Source organism: Eucyclogobius newberryi, unplaced genomic scaffold, assembly GCF_026437365.1.
Source record: "Eucyclogobius newberryi isolate DKJ021-1_F unplaced genomic scaffold, fEucNew1.0.hap1 SCAF_7, whole genome shotgun sequence".
In the NCBI taxonomy this organism is placed as follows: domain Eukaryota; kingdom Metazoa; phylum Chordata; class Actinopteri; order Gobiiformes; family Gobiidae; genus Eucyclogobius; species Eucyclogobius newberryi.
The window spans coordinates 34,150,814-34,171,860 of record NW_027316389.1 but is presented as its reverse complement, the minus strand read 5'-3'; the positions used below and the strand labels follow the sequence as shown (position 1 = coordinate 34,171,860).

The 21,047-nt window shown below is 43.8% G+C and overlaps 1 protein-coding gene across 1 annotated transcript in view; it reads right to left on the bottom strand.

Annotated features, from left to right (window-relative positions):
• The window catches only part of pclob (piccolo presynaptic cytomatrix protein b), a 135,947-nt gene that overhangs the window by 86,095 nt on the left and 28,805 nt on the right, over nucleotides 1–21,047 (bottom strand). The window contains exons 10-16 of the mRNA XM_072434450.1: nucleotides 20,040–20,858; nucleotides 17,319–18,125; nucleotides 15,981–16,781; nucleotides 15,148–15,903; nucleotides 13,684–14,718; nucleotides 12,112–13,608; nucleotides 9,761–10,687 (exon numbers count right to left, since the gene is read on the bottom strand). Coding sequence (XP_072290551.1) covers nucleotides 9,761–10,687; nucleotides 12,112–13,608; nucleotides 13,684–14,718; nucleotides 15,148–15,903; nucleotides 15,981–16,781; nucleotides 17,319–18,125; nucleotides 20,040–20,858 — 6,642 coding nt within the window. The remainder of the gene's footprint in view (nucleotides 1–9,760; nucleotides 10,688–12,111; nucleotides 13,609–13,683; nucleotides 14,719–15,147; nucleotides 15,904–15,980; nucleotides 16,782–17,318; nucleotides 18,126–20,039; nucleotides 20,859–21,047) is intronic.

The following is a 21,047-nucleotide window of genomic DNA, read 5'->3' as shown; positions in this document are numbered from 1 at the left end:
GCACTCAGCTCCTGCACTCAGCTCCTGCTCCTGCACCAGCTCCTGCTCTTGCTCCTGCTCCTGCACTCAGCTCCTGCTCTTTCTCCTGTTGCTGATGCCAAAGCTACTCAGCCCCACATCGATCTACACAAATGTCTTTGGCTCCGACATTACTGCTAATATACTTGGCTCTCAGCAGCCTGCACAGAGCACCTCTCACATTCATCACTACCTCCCAAAATACTATTACTGAGCTTGACCTTCTAATCACTAATAAGCAAATGTGTTTCCTTTAAATACAAGGAAGTGAAGTAGGATTTAAAACATAAAGGCGTCTCCTATAAAGCTGCAAATGTGAAAGTGAAACCAGGAAGTGCTCCATGTGCATTTAAAGTCTTCACCGTGCTTTGATCTGTTAACATCATCAATAGTCCTGCTTCTTTGTCAAAATCTCAGTTCAAGGTTTCAAAAGAGCAAGTACTTTAAAAAAGAAAAGTTAAATGTTCTACTCAGTGGAGAAGCTCAATGTAATCACTGAACTCCAGCCCTTGCAGAATGATGCACATCACTAAAATGAGTTTTGATGAGCCCTTTTGGGTTTTGTGCCTCTTATCATTCTGTGGAGCAGCAACAATTGCCAGTAATCCACTAATTGTGATTATCCAACCAAAAAAAAAACATAAGCATAGTCGTATTTTGATAATGATAATGTTTCTCTGAACTATACAGATTCTAAAACTAAAAGATGCATCAAACTGCTGCATTATTAAGTCAAAATACAATGAAATATTTCAGATTTTTTTCATCAGTATCTTCAATCTCTGTCTTTTAGTTGGCTAAACTTTATTTTAAAAGGTCTCATTGTACAATAGAAACACTTGTTTGACCAGTTGACTCATCGAAAAATAGCCTCTGACTTGTCGACTACTAATACATGCTAATGTATGCACGGAGTCTGGTGATGGTTTATGGACTTAAAAACAGCACGAGAGACCTCGGGATATCTTCCTATGACGTCACAAATCTATGACACTTGAAACTGAGTGTTTTGTGAGGCTCAGAGAAGGAGTAGAGAGTAGACAAGCTCGTAAGCAGGATTGATTAACCAACTGTAAATGAAGCTAAAATACAACTCCAGGTCTGTTTTAAATTAGAGTATAATGTTATAACGAATACTACTTAACAGTCACTCCTCAAATAAACTTCTTACCTAGTGCATCAGAGGTAGAAACATTCATAAAGAGGTTGCTGCAAACATAACATTTGAGTTACGGCCTGTTTTCTGCTGCTATTTTTAAACTGCACTGCTTTTTCTCCAGCTATCACAGTTTCACCCCGGGACAGAAAAGCTCTCAAGTATTTTGGCCCACTGCATGAAACATACATGGGACAAAGACCCTGGATCTGCTTTGGATGCTTCACATGAACCCTCAGAAGAACATGACTGAGGAACAACGTGAAGCTGCTCACGGCCCAAAGGAATTAGCACTGGCTCCCAAACAGAACGCTACCGACAATCGGGGTCATGCGAGGCTATGCGTACTATGTATCTTTAACGCAGCACTGGGTCCAACAGACGCTTTCAAATGCTCTGTCATCAGAACGTTCAAAAGTCGAGAAAAGAGGCAAAATGAAACAAACCATAACACATTTTCTGTAATAAACTAATACTAACTAATAAAATGTAAGCAATCATTTGGAATTTCCAGGGTAGAAATGTAAGTTAGTTTGCTTCTTTATTACAAAAGATGGAAAAAGCACAAATTACTAGCCTTGTACTTACTTACTCACTTACTAGCCTTAAGCTTTACAAAAGATCCAAGAATGTATTGTCATAGTTACAAGAACCAACGACATTGCATCGAAGCATCAGTAAATCAGCGTGGTATTTAGTGCAATAGTAAAGTGCAGAATGTAAACTGAGACTCTAATGTAAGGCAGTGTAAACAACAACATGACAAGAGAGAGATGTGCGGTAAAAAGCATCATCTGTGCTAAAGAATGTGTATTTGTAGATAAAATAAAAACGGGATCATAACTTCCGTAGCATGTTTTCAGTAAACGCTAAAAAAATATGTATTTTTGTCCCGTCCAACACTCGTTCTCGACGAGCTGCTGAAGTGTGTTTCAAGTGTGCAGTTTGTCCCAATTCTGTGTAATGTTTCGATCTGTACTTCGCCACGGACTTCTCTCTAGAAAGTGTTGGAGCGATGCAGACTTCAGACCCAAGTACATTCCCCACAATGCATTTCACTGTAATGTTTTCAAAGGGCGCAGCGCTTCTGCCTCAGCAGCTTAGCAACGACAGGAAACAATGGATAGGAAAGTCTTAACAGTTTAAACGGATGATATTTAAATACATCTGTGACTGTCCAGCAACAACACTGTAAAAACATTAAACCTGTTCTCATTTGTTTCAGCAAATGATTCCACTGTGGTTTAACAACAAACTGATTTATGCTGTTTTATGCTGCTGTTTACCTGTATCACATTCACAACACTCTGTGACTGTCCCAGTCCTTCTGTTTACCTCCTGTGCCTCTGGGCACTCACACACTTGTGTAGAGTGTAGTGCGACTATTGCCTTTGCCTACATAAAAATGTGTGTCTATATAATAATATCACATATAGAAATATATTTAATAAAGTCTTTAAACTTACTGTAAAAATATACAACATATAAAAATCTACCCCTGACCTAGAGTCGAATGTCACAACTCTGGGAAATTTAAACCACGTTTCACCAAGTTTCAGAGCCAAAGGAACCCAAAAACAGGATTAATGAAGAGGCGGGAAAAGAGGAGGGACAGAAGAGGGACAGAGGAGGGAAAGAGGGACTGAGGCGGGAGAAGAGGAACTGAGGAGATACAGAAGAGGGACAGAGGAGAGACAGGCGGAACAGAAGAGGGACAGAGGAGGGAAAGAGGGACTGAGGCGGGAGAAGAGGAACTGAGGAGATACAGAAGAGGGACAGAGGAGAGACAGGCGGAACAGAAGAGGGACAGAGGAGGGAAAGAGGGACTGAGGCGGGAGAAGAGGAACTGAGGAGATACAGAAGAGGGACAGAGGAGAGACAGGCGGAACAGAAGAGGGACAGAGGAGGGAAAGAGGAGTGACAGAGGAGGAACAGAAGAGGGAAAGAGGAGGGAAAGAGACAGGAAAGAGGAGTGACAGAAGAGGAACAGAGGAGTGAAAGAGGAGGGACAGAGGAGGAACAGAAGAGGGACAGAGGAGGGACACACGAGACCTTTTAATGAAAAACCCTTTTGTAACTACTCTAATCGCTGATTACACACAGTTCTGCAAACACGGTAAATAATGAGATGAAATACAGCATCCAGTGGATATAACACGTCATGTGACAGGCCTAATGAAGACGTATGCAAAGTTTACAAGGAGCAGGTAAAAATAGCAGAAAGCGTCGCCGTGTAATGGCCTCGACTCGCCTGTGTCCCACTTACAAGACAACAGCCACTCCAGGCTCCTGAGAACATCAGCTGAAGCAGAACTGAACCTTTCTTTTCATTTATACTTTTAAAAATAATCTCTTAAACGCACAAAGGTTTATAATTCTACCAATGCAATGATACATTTCTTTTGGACGGGAAAAGCTTGAGCGGTTTGATTTCGTGTGCTTAGAAGAGGAAATGTAAGCGTAGATTCATTTAGGGAGAGTGTACTTCCCCTTCCTTCCTCCCTCGTGTCTGCTATCTTATCTCTCAACCAATCATCTTTCAAACCATACATATAAATGCACTATCTCCTCCCTCGCATCAAGCAAGTAGTCACAACTTTAGACCCCATTGTCACCATGGCAGCAAAACCCCTCTGCCTCTTGTAGGACTGAACGATTTGACCAATTTATCTATTCGACAAACATGGCAATTGTGATTCGATTTGCAATTTTAAAAAGTTGGATTCTGTCCAAACGGCACAATTGAAACACGTTCAGGAGCAGCAACAGAGATAAGACTGAAATATGGACGGCTAAAGTAATACAACAATCGCACACATTTCTGAATGTGTTTGGAACGTTCTAAAATGCAAGTTTTACAAATAAATACAACATTTATTTTGCTGTTTCACTTGTCTAACAATGGAATTCATCATGTGAGTGCAACAAAACACAACTCCAACCTGGTATTAGTGTTGTCACAATACTAACCATTTCCATACTAAGGACTAGACATCGAGACCACGATGACACCTGACAATGCACTTTTTTTCGATAATAGACAACATCATTTTTAACAACATAATACACAGTCGGTCAAAAAACAAGTCACCACGGGAAAAAAGCACACGCTCTCATATTTCTGCAATATTAACATATTTATTTCCATCCAGCATGTTTTTATTTTTCACACAGATCTTGTGTTGATGATGGAGCGAGTGACCACTGCACAAAGCCTTCTCCAGCTCGTCCCAAACACTCTCACTGGGGTTCAGAGCACTAGTACATTACTGTGTTCTTCTCCTCAGATGTTTCCTCTGCTCGATGACCCTTCTTAAACACACTGACATCTCATCCATGACCACAGGATTTGTCTTTCCACACGGTTGTTTCAGAAATGAGAAGCCGCTCACTGCATCAGTCGGGTTTAAATACTGTGTTGCAGCTGAAAGATCATCACCCGCTGCAGTTTTTCAGTAGGAGGAGAGAGACCTGCTATATTTCCTTATCTGAATCCAGGTGGCTGTTTTTTGTTGTGTTTTTCAGGACAAGCAGTGTATTACTTTCTTAATGTTTTAATGAGGTGTTAGTTCTGATCAAGCACTAGAACTGTTCAGGAAAAGTAAAATTTCGCCCTGTTAATGTGATTATTTTACAATACATTTTTGATAGTAGTTTTAGTGTCAATTGATATCTAAGTTTAAATACTTTTGAAGACATTAACAATTTTGAACATGACTTCATATCTATTTTCAGCCTAGTACAGGGCCTTTAAGTCTCGTTGCTCACTGGCTGTTGTCCACAGAAAAGAGGAGTCAGCTCACGTCCTTCCAACAGGCAGGATTCCCTCTGCTCTTATCTGCACCATGTTAACACACACAGGGCGGGCCAATTATTGTAATGGCCTGTATCTGAGAGTGTGTCAGCTTGATAGTAACACGGCGACAACATGATGCTTGGGTCTCCCTCTGGGACGCTCAAAGGTCAAAGCTGAGCGAGTAGGGCGGTGTAATAAAGAGCAAATGATCAATGAACAAAGCACAGGATTATACCGTGAGACCAACTCCAGACGGGACCAAACCGGGAATGAACTAATCCTGAACAGAACCCATCTTTAAACGAGACTAAGTGACGAATAACAATACAATTCCCGGTGTTTGAATGTGTGGGAGTATTCATTCTATTAGTGTTGCAAAATGAAGCGCAATCGAACCAAAATCGCAGTTTGAATGGAAATAATAAGCAAATCACAAACACTGCAATTTTCAAAGTACCAAACAACAACAATATCCCATCTTACTGTGCATAAAAACTGCAAACCATGGATTTTGCATGTGATTCTTATATTTCAGTCTTTTTGTCCATTCTCTTGGACACTTTTTACTGTGCACTCAAATACAAACGGGTAAATAACTGAAAACATTAGAAAATACATTTCAAAATACCTTTCAAATTGTTCAGCCCTAAATTCTATCATAAGAATTATAAAAAAATATATCAAAACTGAATAATAGTGGCATATGGGTTTCAGCAAACGCTCAGATACAGCACAGTACTCAAACATTCTACCACACATCCTTAAAGAGGTTGCGATGTAATGAGCTGACATTATAAATTAGAAAAGGTACTGTAAGTTTACAATAATAGCAACATGTATTTCAGCTTCCTGTTTAAAGGTGACATTTTCATGACTTCTCACAGTTCTAAAGATGGGTAATGGCTGTAACAACGGCCCTAATTTGTCAAACACTTGGATAGCTCCACACACTGATGGTAGATGATAAAGACACTAATATTGACAGAAAAGAGAGTTGTGTTAAAGCTTTAATGCCTTCATTTAACCTTTGGAGTGGAAGTAGAACTTAAGTCAAATTATCTTCTGAGACTAGCTAACAACGTGGCAAGTATGGACTAAGGCTGCAAGGTATATCATAAACGAAACAAAATGGAAGGGCAATTTGAACGGTCATAATTCAAACATGACGTACACACTGTGGTAAAGGACTATTTGCCAGTATTACAGTGTTAGCAACTTCCCGGAGGCCAAGGATCATATCAGAACAAAACCAGTCAAATTGTATCATTAACGACTTTGTTTTCCACTATATTTGATGAAGATTAAAACAGATAATGTCATTACAAACATTGATGAGTCTTGAAAGTGAATCCAGCCTGCAGCGATACAGATAAGGCAAACACACACACACACACACACGCACGCACACACACACACACACACACACACACACACACACACACACACACAGACCCCCATGCACACCATTGATTTTGTGCACAAGTCGCTTATTTCATGGCCAACTAAACTATGGCATTTCAAAGAGAATGGAAAAACGACACATGTGCTGTTGGTCGCGGCACTGCTGCTGCCGCCACCACCCGCGTATAATAAATGTGAAGGTGCTAAATTACATGGCTCCACTGATCTGTGAAAGAGCAGATGGCCTCAAAGGGAAGTGTCTGCTGGTCATGTGCCACAGTGTTATGACGGAATAAATCCAGTCCACCTCTGCTTATTGGCAGATCATCACGGAGGCTTTTGTGTCTCGCATTGTGCACGGAGGACGGAGAATCCACAGTTACTGCTACCTTCCAGCGGCAGTAGCAGATCCCATCAACTAATGCGGTTGCACAACGCTCAATCACTTTAATACAGCGGACTTATGTGCTGTGTGATCTGTGCTGGTGTGTTGTGTACTGTTGTGCTTGTGTGCTGGTGTGCTTGTGTGCTTATGGTTATGTGCTGGTGTGCTGGTGTGCTTGTGTGCTTATGGTTATGTGCTGGTGTGCTAGTGTGCTTGTGTGCTGGTGTGCTTATGGTTATGTGCTGGTGTGCTAGTGTGCTGGTGTGCTTATGGTTATGTGCTGAAGTGCTTGTTTGCTTGTGTGCTGGTGTGCTGGTGTGCTTGTGTGCTTATGGTTATGTGCTGGTGTGCTAGTGTGCTTGTGTGCTTGTGTGCTGGTGTGCTTATGGTTATGTGCTGGTGTGCTAGTGTGCTGGTGTGCTTATGGTTATGTGCTGAAGTGCTTGTGTGCTTGTGTGCTTGTGTGCTTGTGTGCTGGTGTGCTGGTGTGCTTGTGTGCATGTGTGCATGTGTACTTATGGTTATGTGCTGGTGTGCTAGTGTGCTTGTGTGCTTGTGTGCTAGTGTGCTTATGGTTATGTGCTGGTGTGCTAGTGTGCTTGTGTGCTGGTGTGCTTATGGTTATGTGCTGGTGTGCTAGTGTGCTTGTGTGCTGGTGTGCTTGTGTGCTAATGGTTATGTGCTGGTGTGCTTGTGTGCTTATGGTTATGTGCTGGTGTGCTAGTGTGCTGGTGTGCTGGTGTGCTTATGGTTATGTGCTGAAGTGCTTGTGTGCTTGTGTGCATGTGTGCATGTGTGCTGGTGTGCTTGTGTGCTTGTGTGCATGTGTGCTGGTGTGCTATGTGCTTATGTGCTGACGTGCTTGTGTGCTTGTGTGCTGGTGTGCTGGTGTGCTTGTGTGCTGGTGTGCTTGTGTGCATGTGTGCATGTGTGCATGTGTGCTGGTGTGCTGGTGTGCTTGTGTGCATGTGTGCATGTGTGCTGGTGTGCTGGTGTGCTGGTGTGCTTGTGTGCTGGTGTGCTTGTGTGCATGTGTGCATGTGTGCATGTGTGCATGTGTGCATGTGTGCTGGTGTGCTGGTGTGCTGGTGTGCTTGTGTGCTTGTGTGCATGTGTGCTCTGTGCTGGTGTGCTATGTGCTTATATGCTGACGTGCTTGTGTGCTGGTGTGCTGGTGTGCTTGTGTGCTTATGGTTATGTGCTGGTGTGCTAGTGTGCTGGTGTGCTTATGGTTATGTGCTGAAGTGCTTGTGTGCTGGTGTGCTTGTGTGCTTGTGTGCATGTGTGCTGGTGTGCTGGTGTGCTTATGGTTATGTGCTGAAGTGCTTGTGTGCTGTGTGCTGGTGTGCTTGTGTGCTGTGTGCTGGTGTGCTGGTGTGCTGGTGTGCTGGTGTGCTTGTGTGCTGGTGTGCTTGTGTGCATGTGTGCATGTGTGCATGTGTGCTGGTGTGCTGGTGTGCTGGTGTGCTGGTGTGCTTGTGTGCATGTGTGCATGTGTGCATGTGTGCATGTGTGCTGGTGTGCTGGTGTGCTTATGGTTATGTGCTGAAGTGCTTGTGTGCTGTGTGCTGGTGTGCTTGTGTGCTGTGTGCTGGTGTGCTGGTGTGCTGGTGTGCTGGTGTGCTTGTGTGCATGTGTGCATGTGTACTTGTGTGCTTGTGTGCTGGTGTGCTTGTGTGCATGTGTGCATGTGTGCTGGTGTGCTGGTGTGCTGGTGTGCTTGTGTGCATGTGTGCATGTGTGCTTGTGTGCTTGTGTGCATGTGTACTTGTGTGCTTGTGTGCTGGTGTGCTTGTGTGCTTGTGTGCTGTTGTGCTGGTGTGCTGGTGTGCTGGTGTGCTGGTGTGCTGGTGTGCTTGTGTGCATGTGTGCATGTGTGCATGTGTGCTTGTGTGCTTGTGTGCTTGTGTGCTTGTGTGCTGGTGTGCTGGTGTGCTGGTGTGCTTGTGTGCTTGTGTGCTGTTGTGCTGGTGTGCTGGTGTGCTGGTGTGCTGGTGTGCTGGTGTGCTGGTGTGCTTGTGTGCATGTGTGCTTGTGTGCCTCAGAGGCAACTGTTGTTGTGATTTTGGGCCTTACAAAAATAAATTGATTTGATTTGATTTGATGTGTGCATGTGTACTTGTGTGCTTGTGTGCTGGTGTGCTTGTGTGCTTGTGTGCTCATGTGCTGAAGTGCTTGTGCTTGTGGGGCAGCTCGTCTCATGCACGCTTACGTAACAAGGCCGGGGGATCATGAGAAGCGATAGCCACAACATCAGCAGCAGAATCATCACAGACTCAACAGTTTCTCTTCATTTACAAGGAAATCAATCATGGCTGTTCATGGTTAATGCAATGCAATAAGTGCTGCAATGATTAATCTACTAATCCTGCCTAGTCGACTATAAACAAGTAATCACAGTCTTATTATGATCACCGTTGTCTGGTCTAGATTAAAACAAATACCTTTTTACAACAAAGACAATGGCATTATTAATTGGATTTTGAAGGATTTTATTCAACATCTCGAAGCCTTCAGTCACCATATTTCACCCATTATTTAATTTGACCAGTCCACTAGTAGAAAAAATGATCACTGACTAGTCAACTATTAAAATAATCACATAGTTGTAGTACTAAATGTAATCCATATGGCAGAGTACTAAATAAATGACAAGTATACAATAAGGAACACATTCTAGAAACATGAAGAGCAAATCATAACTCAAATAAGCAAATAATTCAACTTAGGATATTAGAATCTAAATGATTCATTTACTATGCAGCTTTAAAATTTCCCATTCATACTGTGGCTAATACAACCTAGTTTATCACAAGGGATTATGTCTAACAAAAGAACCGTAAACCACTGCAATTCACAAAAACTGGCACACCACATATGACCATCACATACTTTCTACAATGACAACCCAAAAGAACCCTTTAGGAACCATTCTAAGCCCTGGCCTTACCAAAATGATTTGTAGTTAATTAAAACATGCAGCACATTATTCAATTGTGCTCACCGCTGCTGTATGAGGCGTCGGGTTAAATCCACAGAGGTTGCAGACGGTGTTCTTGCATTCCGTGCATGTGTTATAATTAGGAGAATCCTTGGAGCCGATGTTAAGCTCAACCTTACAGAGCGGACACGTTGATGGCGCTGCTTTAGCTGTAACCAATTTGTCGTTTGCTGGCTCCACTGGACCTTTTTCCACTTTTTTCTGCACCAGCGGCGAGGTTTTTGCCTGTGCCGGTTGTTCGAGCTTCTCCGCAGTCTTGGGTTTAGCTGGGGACATTTTCGGAGACACTGGTGGCGTTGTTTTTGCTTCATCCTGGACAGCTGAGGTGATAGAACTAAGGAACGACGAACCGAAGCCGAACATTTTTCCAGTGACCGTTTCCGTCTTCGCAGGGGCCTGTTGTGTTTTGAGACCACCGAATCCAAAGAACCCACCAGATTCCTGCTTGGGAGGCTGGGCTGGCGGCGCTGCCTTGGCTGGTGAGGGAGCCGGTTTTAAAGGTTGCTGCGCCGGTGGTTTGGTAGTGTCCTGATTGGGAGGCGCTTCTTTGACCTCTGCCTTTGTAGGAGGGGTTGGTTGTGCTGGTTTCACAACAGGAGGCTGCTTTTGAACTGTATCCTTGGCTGGTGGTGCCGGTTGAGTTCCTGGAATGGCCTGGGTTTTTGGTAAAGAGCCTTTTCGAGCAGGGACAGCTTCAGGAACAGGCGTTGGCATGGAGGGCTCGACTTTTGGGACTTCTTTCTTGGGAGGGGTTGGTGAAACAGGCTCCTTTTTCACTTGAGGTTCTTCTGCAGGCTTCTCTTTCAGGGGCAGGGGTTTGTCCTTCTGCTTTTTGCTCTGTGCCAGTGGTTTCATGGCCGGAAGTCCAGTGGCCTCTGATGGTCCTATAGCCCGCTTCATCTGGCAGTCCAAGCACAGCCATTCCTTTACCTGAAGACAAAAGGAGACATTTTTTGACACATTGTTTGTATATAGTGCATGAAAGAAGTTCAGAATTTGAAAAAGTGCTAGTGTTATCCCTTTTCTCTGACTACCTTCATTTAAGGGGTAAAGTTAAATTGTCTTGACCCAGGAAAGATATTTTGTAAAAGCAGCTCTTATGGTCAAAATGAGACTGCATCTAATTATATATAGGCCGTGGCTGCAGAGCCGCAGCGCGGTCAAATAACCCAGCAGTTTCAGGAGCCGCGGCATAGCCATATAGCCTCATGGCTAACCCTGACCCTAACCTTAACCCTAAGCTTAACCCTAACCCTAACCTTAACCCTGACCCTCACCTTAACCCTAACCCGGCGCGGTCTAACCCGGCGCGGTCTAACCCGGCGCGGTCAAATAACCCAGCAGTTTCAGGAGCCGCGGCATAGCCATATAGCCTCATGGCTAACTCTAACCCTAACCCTAACCTTAACCCTAAGCTTAACCCTAACCCTAACCATAACCATAACCCTGATCCTCACCTTAACCCTAACCCGGCACAGTCTAACCCGGCGCGGTCATAGCCCAGCAGTTTCAGGAGCCGCGGCACAAAAAACCCATGCAGTTTCGGCCGCGCACCGTGGCTTTTGTAGACACTCCCCTATAACTCACTCTGGCCTCTGCAAGTTGTGAAAAGTGCTTATAAATTCACAGCAGGGAATAATTAGAATGCTTGGAAAGCTAAGTGAGCAAAAAATGTTAAATAAGTCAAATCTGTCTTTGCCCTGTATTCTAAAAGCAGCTATAAGTGACCAAATACGACCATATAGTGATGCTATATGCGATATTCCCACTGAACATTTTCTGAGCTGCCGTATGTCGTGGTTAAAGAATCTTGCCCCCAGGTCAGGCCAGAGCCATTTTCTATGTCAAATTAATTCATTTTGAATAATCCTCATAAAACCTGAATTTCAGTGACGCATCTAAAGCCAGCGCTCTGTGATGCTTCCACTTGCATACATGAGAGAGAGGAGGGGCAGGTCTGTGCCCTCAAAGGAGAGCTACTTTAAATACAGTGCAAAATACCGTACACATGTTTTTTTTAAGCTTTTAGGTTGCTATAGCCTGGCAACCCTGGCAGAAAATAGCGCTCGTGCACTGCTAGCAGTTAGCTATTTGTTGTTAGCAGTGCAGTGAGGGTCAATGTCTGTAGTGTTGCAAATGATGAAACAAGCTTATAAACTAGTTGAAGAGAAGAATTAAGATAGGAATACATTCCTCACTTTCCTGTGAAAGTGAGAAAAGTCTGCTAACAAATTCAAATGAACGAGATCTGTTTTTCTAGTGAACATGGTCAATGGCACAGAATTGATAATATTCTATCGTTCAATTCACAATTGGAAATATTACATATGTCATTATAGAAGAAAATCCAATACCTCTGTCACATTTGGCATTGGATTAAATCCACACTGGTTGCAGACTGTTTTCTTGCATTCAGTGCACGTGTTGTAGTTTGGAGTGTCCTTTGAGCCCACATTGAGTTCCACTTTACACAGAGGGCAGGAGGATTTCTCTGTCTTTACAGGTGCATTGGTGCCAGCTGGTGCTTTGGAAGGCTCTGATGTGACTTTATCCACTTTGCCTTGGGTTGCAGGGGCCGTCTCTTGTGGTTTCTTCACGTCAGCTTTCTGAGGGGGAATTGTTTTTGGTGAAGCTGGGGGAGTTGGTTTAGGAGAAACTTGGGCTGATGACAATTTACGAGGTGTTGGTGGTGTCGTTTTAGGCTCCTCCTGAACAGCTGAAGTTATTAAATTAGATCCTGAACTTAAAAAAGATGAACCAAAACCAAACATTTTCCCTGTGACTGATTCTGCAGGTTTCTGAGCTGTGGGCTGAGGCTTGGAACCACCAAAACCAAAGAAACCACCTGACTCCTGCTTTGCATGCTGTACTGATGGTTGAGGAGGTTTGGCAGTGGCGGCAGTTGGAGTAGCAGTCTTAGCTGCTGGAGGTCCAGGCTTGACTGCTTGGGTTGGGGGTCCCTTGGTTTCTGTTGGCGCTTTGGGGGAAGGTTTGGGCGAATGTGGCGTTTGTTTTGCAGGCTGCTGTGGACTTGCTTTTATCTCTGTTGGAGCTGGTGGAGAAACAGACTTCACTTCAGGTTCGGGACATGGTGCTGACCGAACAGGTTTGTCCATAGATGGCGTTGACTTGGAGGGATGTTCGGTGGTGACCTTTGCTTCTACGGGGGGAGTAGCAGGCTTGGGTGAAGGTTTTTGAGGCCCTTCTGATGGAGGGTTGACCACTTCAGGGCCCTTTGGAGCTGCTGGGGAGGATTCGGTAGGTTTTGGTTTAGGAGGTTGTTGGACTGGTGGTTTCACATTGACAGGACCAGCTTGAGGAACAGTTGTAGTATTCTGTTCAGGGGGTGTTTTCTCCTTGGCAAGTTCTTTTGGAGGAGTAGTTGAAACAGCAGATGGGACAGTAGTTGAAACAGCAGATGGGACAGGTTTTGTAGGTTCTTCCTTTACCTCTCCTGGAGTAGGAGCTGGTTTTGGGGGAGCCGCAGTAACTTTCTGCTCTGTGGTGGCCAAGTGGTCGGCCACCACTTGACCTGGTGGGGGATTTGGACCACTTGGTGTAGGCTTCTGTGAGGGTAACCTATCATCTACAGATGGTTTAGTGATGGATGCAGCCTTCGGTAGCTGAGGTGGGGTAGCCATTTTTGGAATTTCCACTGGCAATTTCTTTTCTTCAACTTCGGCTTCACCAGCTGCCTTATTTTTGTCCATGACGGGCTCTGCACTTTCCTTGGTTGGGGGTTTTGGGATGATCTCCTTTTTGGGTGAAGGCTTCATCAATGGAAGACCAGGAGGTTCCAAAGCTCCAAGTGCTCTCTGCATCTGACAGTTGAGACAAAGCCATTCTTTAACCTAAAAAAAGACACAAATAGAAACATGTTGAATGATGTACAAAATTATAAATAAGTGAATGTTTTGCTTATTTACCTCCGATAGCGTTTGCGTTGGGCTGAATCCACATTTGTTGCACACCATATTTTTGCATTCAGTGCATGTGTTGTAGTTGCGGCCATCCTTAGAGGACAAGTTGATTTCCACTTTACAGAGTGGGCAAGAAATTTGCTCAATTTTTGAAATAGGTTTGGGAGATTCTGGTTTTGGGGCTTCTTTAATGTCCTTTTCAATAACTGTTTGAGCTTTATCTTCAGCTTTTTGCTCAACTACTTTTGGAGCTACAACTGTTTTGGCATCTTTCGCAGGAACAGCTTTTGGAGAGACCGGAGGACTTGGCTTTGGAGACTCTTTTGAAGGTGGAGTCTTGTCAGAAACTTGTGGAGGGGCTGACATTTTTCTTGAACTTGGCGGCGTAGAGCGAGATTCATCCTTTACTGCGGATGAAATCAAAGTAGAGGCAGAGCTAAAGAGAGATGACCCAAAGCCTAGCACCTTTCCAGATACTGGTTCAGGTATTATAGAGGCCGAACGCTGAGATTTAGCACTACCAAAGCCAAAGAAGCCTCCTGAATCTTCTTTAGTTGAGGTTTCGTCTGTCTTTAAGTCCTTCTTTGTGTCTGGCTGGATTTGTTTCTTCTCAACAGGCTTAGATGGCTGTTCCTCCTTCTTCGTGTCTTTTGTTTCATGTACTTTAGATGGCACAGAGATGTCGCGCAGAGGTTTCTCCTCAACACCTGCCTTGTCCACAGCAGCTTTAGGTGATACTCCAATTTCTGTGTCTTTAGTTGTTGGAACTGTCTTTGTTGGAACTGAAATAGGAGCATCTGAAGTTAATATTTTAGATGGCACTTTAATTTCTTCTGGCTTTTGTTTTACAATGTTCGTCTGTATTTTCTCAGGCCCTTCTGCTTTTTGAGTTTCAGGGGCTTCTTTTCTTTCTCCAGGAGCGGCTGCAGGGGTAGCAGCTTTGTTTGGCGATGCAAGTGGTTTCTTCACTGGAGGCTGAACCTCCTCTGACTGTTTCAGGGCTCTTTGCATTTGGCAGTTCAGACATAACCTCTCCTTCGACTATAAAAAAAAATAAAACAAGAATATCAGTATGTGATTCAGCAAGACTTTTAACACTACGCTAAGAATTTGGAATGAACCGCAGCTTAAAGGTTTTCTCGTACATTTTGCCTATATTGTGATGTTATTGTTACTTTTTTTTCTCAGAATGTTGGTTAGTCTGCTTGTCATTTATCGACCCAGGACTGTTTCAGTGCTTGATTGTCTTTCTGTTGGTTGAATCTACAATTTAGTAAGGCCTTGCGAGGCAACTGCTGTTGTGATTTTGGCCTCTACAAAAATATATTTAATTTAACTGGACATGGAGTTTGCCTGAGTTGGTGCACAGAGGAGTAACAATATAACATCTTCAACAAGAACATTCACGCAGTCACAACAACAAACAGATATAAAACTGACATAAATATTTGGTTAAACATATTTACTTACCTCTGATCCACTTGGCATTGGGCTAAATCCACACTGGTTACATACAGTGTTCTTGCATTCAGTGCAAGAATTGTAGTTTGGTGCTTCCTTGGAGCCGATGTTCAGCTGAGCTTTACAGAGAAGACAAGTAGTTTCAGCTAACTTAACAGCGTCTTGAGAGACAGTCTTCATTGGAGGTGGTGGGGAAGCCGTCTCTGCTTTTGCTTGTGTAAGTGGAGGGGTCTTAGTTTGCTGTGGCTGTTCTGATTTCTTCTCTGGTTGAGTTTTCTGAGCTGCTGGCGGTTTTATGCTTTTAGTTGTGGACATCTTTGGAGAAGCTGGTGACGTGGTCGAAGGCTGGTCCTGAACTGCTGAGGTGATCAAAGTGGAAGCCGAGCTGAATAGAGACGAACCAAAGCCAAACATTTTCCCTGATACTGACTCAGCTGGCTTTGACATATCTGGCTGGTTTTTCCCACCAAATCCAAAGGGTCCCCCTGAATCCTGCTGGCTTTTGACAGATGCATTACTTGGTCTTCTTGTCTGATCAGGTGGTTTCACTGTTTCCTGAAATTTCTTTTGAGCAGGGATAGGACTCTCTTGTTTAGCCTTTGTGATATCTACTGCATCTTTCTCTACTGCTGGCAAAGGTTTCTTCTGATTGGCATCTACTGCTATGGGTTCTTTCTTCTGAACTTTGTCGGGTAATTTAGTGGGGGTCTCGGGCAAAGAAAGTGCTCTTTTAGTCTGGCAATTTAGGCACAGCCACTGCTTACCCTGAAAATGAAAAAAAAAAAATTAGTATCACTGGTAGTATTCTGTGATGCTAAGTAAATTAGTAACGCTACTCTTACCGTCAGGTCATTAGGTGAAGGGTTGAAGCCACACTGGTTGCACACAGTGCTCTTGCACTCAGTGCAGTTGCTGTAGTTCGGTGGATCTTTAGTGTTGATGTTGAGCTGAACTTTACACAATGGACAGGTGGATTGTCCTGGTTTGACAGTTGGGGCTTGTGATGTTGCTGCCGTCTTTGTTGGCTGTGGTGCACCTTTCTCCACTTTAGTCTGTTCAGCAGGGATTGTTTTAGCTTCCTCTTTCTTCAGCCCCTCTGGTTTTTGTGGGACCTCCTTAGCAGGAGATGGTTTTGGGGACAGCTTAGGAGAGACAGGTGGAGTGGTCTTTGGTTGGTCCTGAACTGCAGAAGTTATTAAAGTGGATGCCGAACTGAAGATAGAAGAACCAAACCCAAACATCTTTCCACCAACTGAGTCTGCAGGCTTTGTGGATTCAGGCTGAGTTTTAGGACCACCAAAACCAAAGAGGCCTCCAGACTCTTGTTCCTTGCTCTGTCTTCGAGGAGACTGTGTCCCCTGATCTGGAGTTTTCTGGAGTTTGGGTTGTGGAGCTTTCTGGTCAAGAACTTCCTTCTTTTCAGCAGGTCCACTCAATTTGTCTAGTGCCTGAGGTTCTGAGGTCTTCTTTTGCAGTGCAGACTGTGGAGAGTCCTTTTTCTCAGGCGCTGAGGAAGCACCTGTGCCTGTCTTCTGGGCAGCGGCAGGAGCTTTGCTTGGCGACTTGATGACTTGAGGAGCCTGAGGCTCTGGTAAAGCAGCTGCTCTTTTCACCTGACAGTTCAGGCACAGCCATTCTTTTGCCTAAAAGAAAAAAGAAATGCTATCATCATGACTTTCAACAAACTCTGCCACTATGCACTCCCAACCAATCTGCAATAATTTTACATTCAGATACGTGAAGATAAAAAAAAAATAATGCATTGGTTGAATATATTATCCTCCATTTAGTTCCATCACTTAGCAATAGCAAATTAGTATTGTCCCTGCAGTTGCACAGGAGCAGTTTGACAGAAATGTATCTGCATTTTGTGACAACAGCCATTTCAAGAAGCACCAATCACAAGCAAAAACATTCATTCAGAGGCAATGACAGTATACTGTTCCAGGAACAAAATTCGAACCTACCAACCTTCGGGTTTGGGCGCAAAAGTTACAATCAACTGAGCTACTTCCGCCCCATAAAATGTTCTTATTTTAGATTGAAAAAAATATAATTGTGCAACTGAGATGATCTTATGAGACAGCAAAGCAGACAGTTTATAGCAAAAAAACAACATATTAGATTTTAATGTTAGTTGGGAAAAAAAAGTTAAGCAACTGTGTGCTAATTTAACGTACCTGTCCCGTCAGGTCATTAGGTGAAGGGTTGAAGCCACACTGGTTGCACACAGTGCTCTTGCACTCAGTGCAGCTGCTGTAGTTCGGTGGATCTTTAGTGTTGATGTTGAGCTGAACTTTACACAATGGACAGGTGGATTGTCCTGGTTTGACAGTTGGGGCTTGTGATGTTGCTGTCGTCTTTGTTGGCTGTGGTGCACCTTTCTCCACTTTAGTCTGTTCAGCAGGGATTGTTTTAGCCTCTTCTTTTTTCCGCTCCTCTGGTTTTTGTGGGACCTCCTTAGCAGGAGATGGTTTTGTGGACAGCTTAGGAGAGACAGGTGAAGTGGTCTTTGGTTGGTCCTGAACTGCAGAAGTTATTAAAGTGGATGCTGAACTGAAGATAGAAGAACCAAACCCAAACATCTTTCCACCAACGGAGTCTTCAGGCTTTGTGGATTCAGGCTGAGTTTTAGGACCACCAAAACCAAAGAGGCCTGCAGACTCTTGTTCCTTGCTCTGTCTTCGAGGAGACTGTGTCCCCTGATCTGGAGTTTTCTGGGGTTTGGGTTGTGGAGCTTTCTGGTCAAGAACTTCCTTCTTTTCAGCAGGTCCACTCACTTTGTCCAGTGCTTGAGGTTCTGAGGTCTTCTTTTGCAGTGCAGACTGTGGCGAGTCCTTTTTCTCAGGCGCTGAGGAAGCACCTGTGCCTGTCTTCTGGGCAGCGGCAGGAGCTTTGCTTGGCGACTTGATGACTTGAGGAGCCTGAGGCTCTGGTAAAGCAGCGGCTCTTTTCACCTGACAGTTCAGGCACAGCCATTCTTTTGCCTGAAAGAAAAAAAAGGAATGCTATCATCATGACTTTCAACAAACTCTGCCACTATGCACTCCCAACCAATATGAAATAATTCTACATTTAAATGCAGGGAGAGAAAATAAATAATACATTGGTTGAATTTACTATCCACCATTTAGTTCCATCACTTAGCAGTAGCAAATTAGTATTGTCCTTGCAGTTGCACAGGAGAAGTTTGACAGAATTGTGTCTGCATTTTGTGACAAACAGCCATTTCAAGGACCACTAATCACAAGCAAAGACATTCATCCAGAGGCTCTTGTCAAGGTGACAAATGACATCCGCCTGAACACTGACACGGGCAAAGCCTCAGTCTTAATTCTGTTAGATCTGAGTGCTGCTTTTGACACTGTTGATCATGGGATCCTCTTACAGAGACTAGAGGACTGGGTGGGCATCACTGGCACTGCCCTAAACTGGTTAAGGTCCTATCTGGAAGACAGGAAGTACTTTGTTGAAATTGGTAGCTGTGTCTCAGACCACATGACCCTGACCTGTGGAGTGCCCCAAGGGTCAGTCCTGGGTCACCTTCTGTTCAACCTCTACATGCTGCCGTTAGGTCAGTTGATACGCAGTGAAAATGTGTCCTATCACAATTATGCAGACGACACTCAGATCTATGTTTCACTATCGGCAGGTGACTATGGACCAGTAGATTCACTCTGTCACTGCATCCAACAGATCAGTTTGTGGATGCAAAAAAACTTTCTCCAGCTGAACTCAGACAAGACTGAAATAATCGTTTTTGGCCCACAGAAACAAAGAGAAAGTGTTAGCGGTCACCTCCAGAGTCTCGCTCTAAAACCTACAAACCAAATTAGAAATCTGGGGGTAATAATGGACTCAGACTTGAACTTTAATAGCCACGTCAAATCAATAACATCAGCAGCTTTTTACCATCTAAAAAACATTGCCAAAATCAAAAATATAGTGTCAAAACCAGATTTAGAGAGACTTATCCATGCGTTTGTCTCCAGTAGATTAGACTACTGTAACGGCCTGCTCACTGGCCTCTCCAAACGAGCTGTAAAACAGCTGCAGTACATCCAGAACGCTGCTGCTCGGGTCCTGACTAGAACCAGGAAGTATGATCACATTAGTCCTGTTCTCAGGTCTCTGCACTGCCCCCTGTGGCTCAGAGAATAGACTTTAAAGCAGCTCTGCTTGTGTACAAGTCTCTCCATGGCCTAGCACCAAAGTACATCTTGGATATGTTAGTGCCATATGAACCATCTCGGACTCTGAGGACCTCAGGGACCGGCCTCCTGCTGGTGCCCAGAGTCAGGACAAAACATGGGGAATCTGCGTTTCAGTTTTATGCAGCTAAAACCTGGAACATTCTTCCTGAAGATGTGAGACAGGCTTCAACTCTGACAATGTTCAAATCTAAGCTAAAAACAGTTTTGTTTAGCTGCGCATATGACTGAAAGGATTTTTTCTTTGCACTCTTCTCTTTTGTTTGTGATTTTATTAGTTTAGAAAATCAGTTGGAATTTAGTTAATTTTATTGTATTTCTGTTTCTGTAATTTCTTTGTGATTTGAATGCATTTTTCCTGCTGTGAAGCACTTTGAATTGCCTTGTGTATGAAATGTGCTCTACAAATAAACTTGCCTTGCCTTGCCTTGCAATGACAATATACTGTTCCAGGAACAAAACTCGACCCTGCCAAACTTCGGGTTGGGCACAAATGTTACAATCAACTGAGCTACTTCTGTCCCCAAAAATTTTCTTTTTTTAATTTTAGATTGAAAAAATGTACTTGTACAACTGAAATGTTCTTATGAGACAGCAAAGCAGACAGTTCATAGCAAAGAACAAACATATAAGACTTAGCTTTTAGTTGTAAAAAAGAAAATTAAGCAGCAGTGAGCTAATTTGACGTACCTGTCCCGTCAGGCCATTAGGTGAAGGGTTGAAGCCACACTGGTTGCACACAGTGCTCTTGCACTCAGTGCAGCTGCTGTAGTTCGGTGGATCTTTAGTGTTCATGTTGAGCTGAACTTTACACAATGGACAGGTGGATTGTCCTGGTTTGACAGTTGGGGCTTGTGATGTTGCTGTCGTCTTTGTTGGCTGTGGTGCACCTTTCTCCACTTTAGTCTGTTGAACAGGGATTGCTTTAGCCTCTTCTTTTTTCTGCTCCTCTGGTTTTTGTGGAACAGGAGACTTGGCTTCCTTTGCAGGAGATGGTTTTGTGGACAGCTTAGGAGAAACAGGTGGAGTGGTCTTTGGTTGTTCCTGAACTGCAGAAGTTATTAAAGTGGATGCCGAACTGAAGATAGAAGAACCAAACCCAAACATCTTTCCACCAACGGAGTCTTCAGGCTTTGTGGATTCAGGCTGAGTTTTAGGACCACCAAAACCAAAGAGGCCTCCAGACTCTTGTTCCTTGCTCTGTCTTCGTGGAGACTGTGTCCCCTGATCTGGAGTTTTCTGGGGTTTGGGTTGTGGAGCTTTCTGGTCAAGAACTTCCTTCTTTTCAGCAGGTCCACTCAATTTGTCTAGTGCCTGAGGTTCTGAGGTCTTCTTTTGCAGTGCAGACTGTGGAGAGTCCTTTTTCTCAGGCGCTGAGGAAGCACCTGTGCCTGTCTTCTGGGCAGCGGCAGGAGCTTTGCTTGGCGACTTGATGACTTGAGGAGCCTGAGGCTCTGGTAAAGCAGCTGCTCTTTTCACCTGACAGTTCAGGCACAGCCATTCTTTTGCCTAAAATGAAACAGAAAATTCAATAAGCATTTAATTCTGCAAACTTAACCCCTATCTACAATAACTTAGTAAACCTCCACACACTTAGAACATTGAAGAACTAGTTGTGCGAAACAATGGTAACAGCAACAAAGTTGATACAAATAAAATACAATAAGAAGTATTAACTTAAATTTTAAAAGTGCCAAT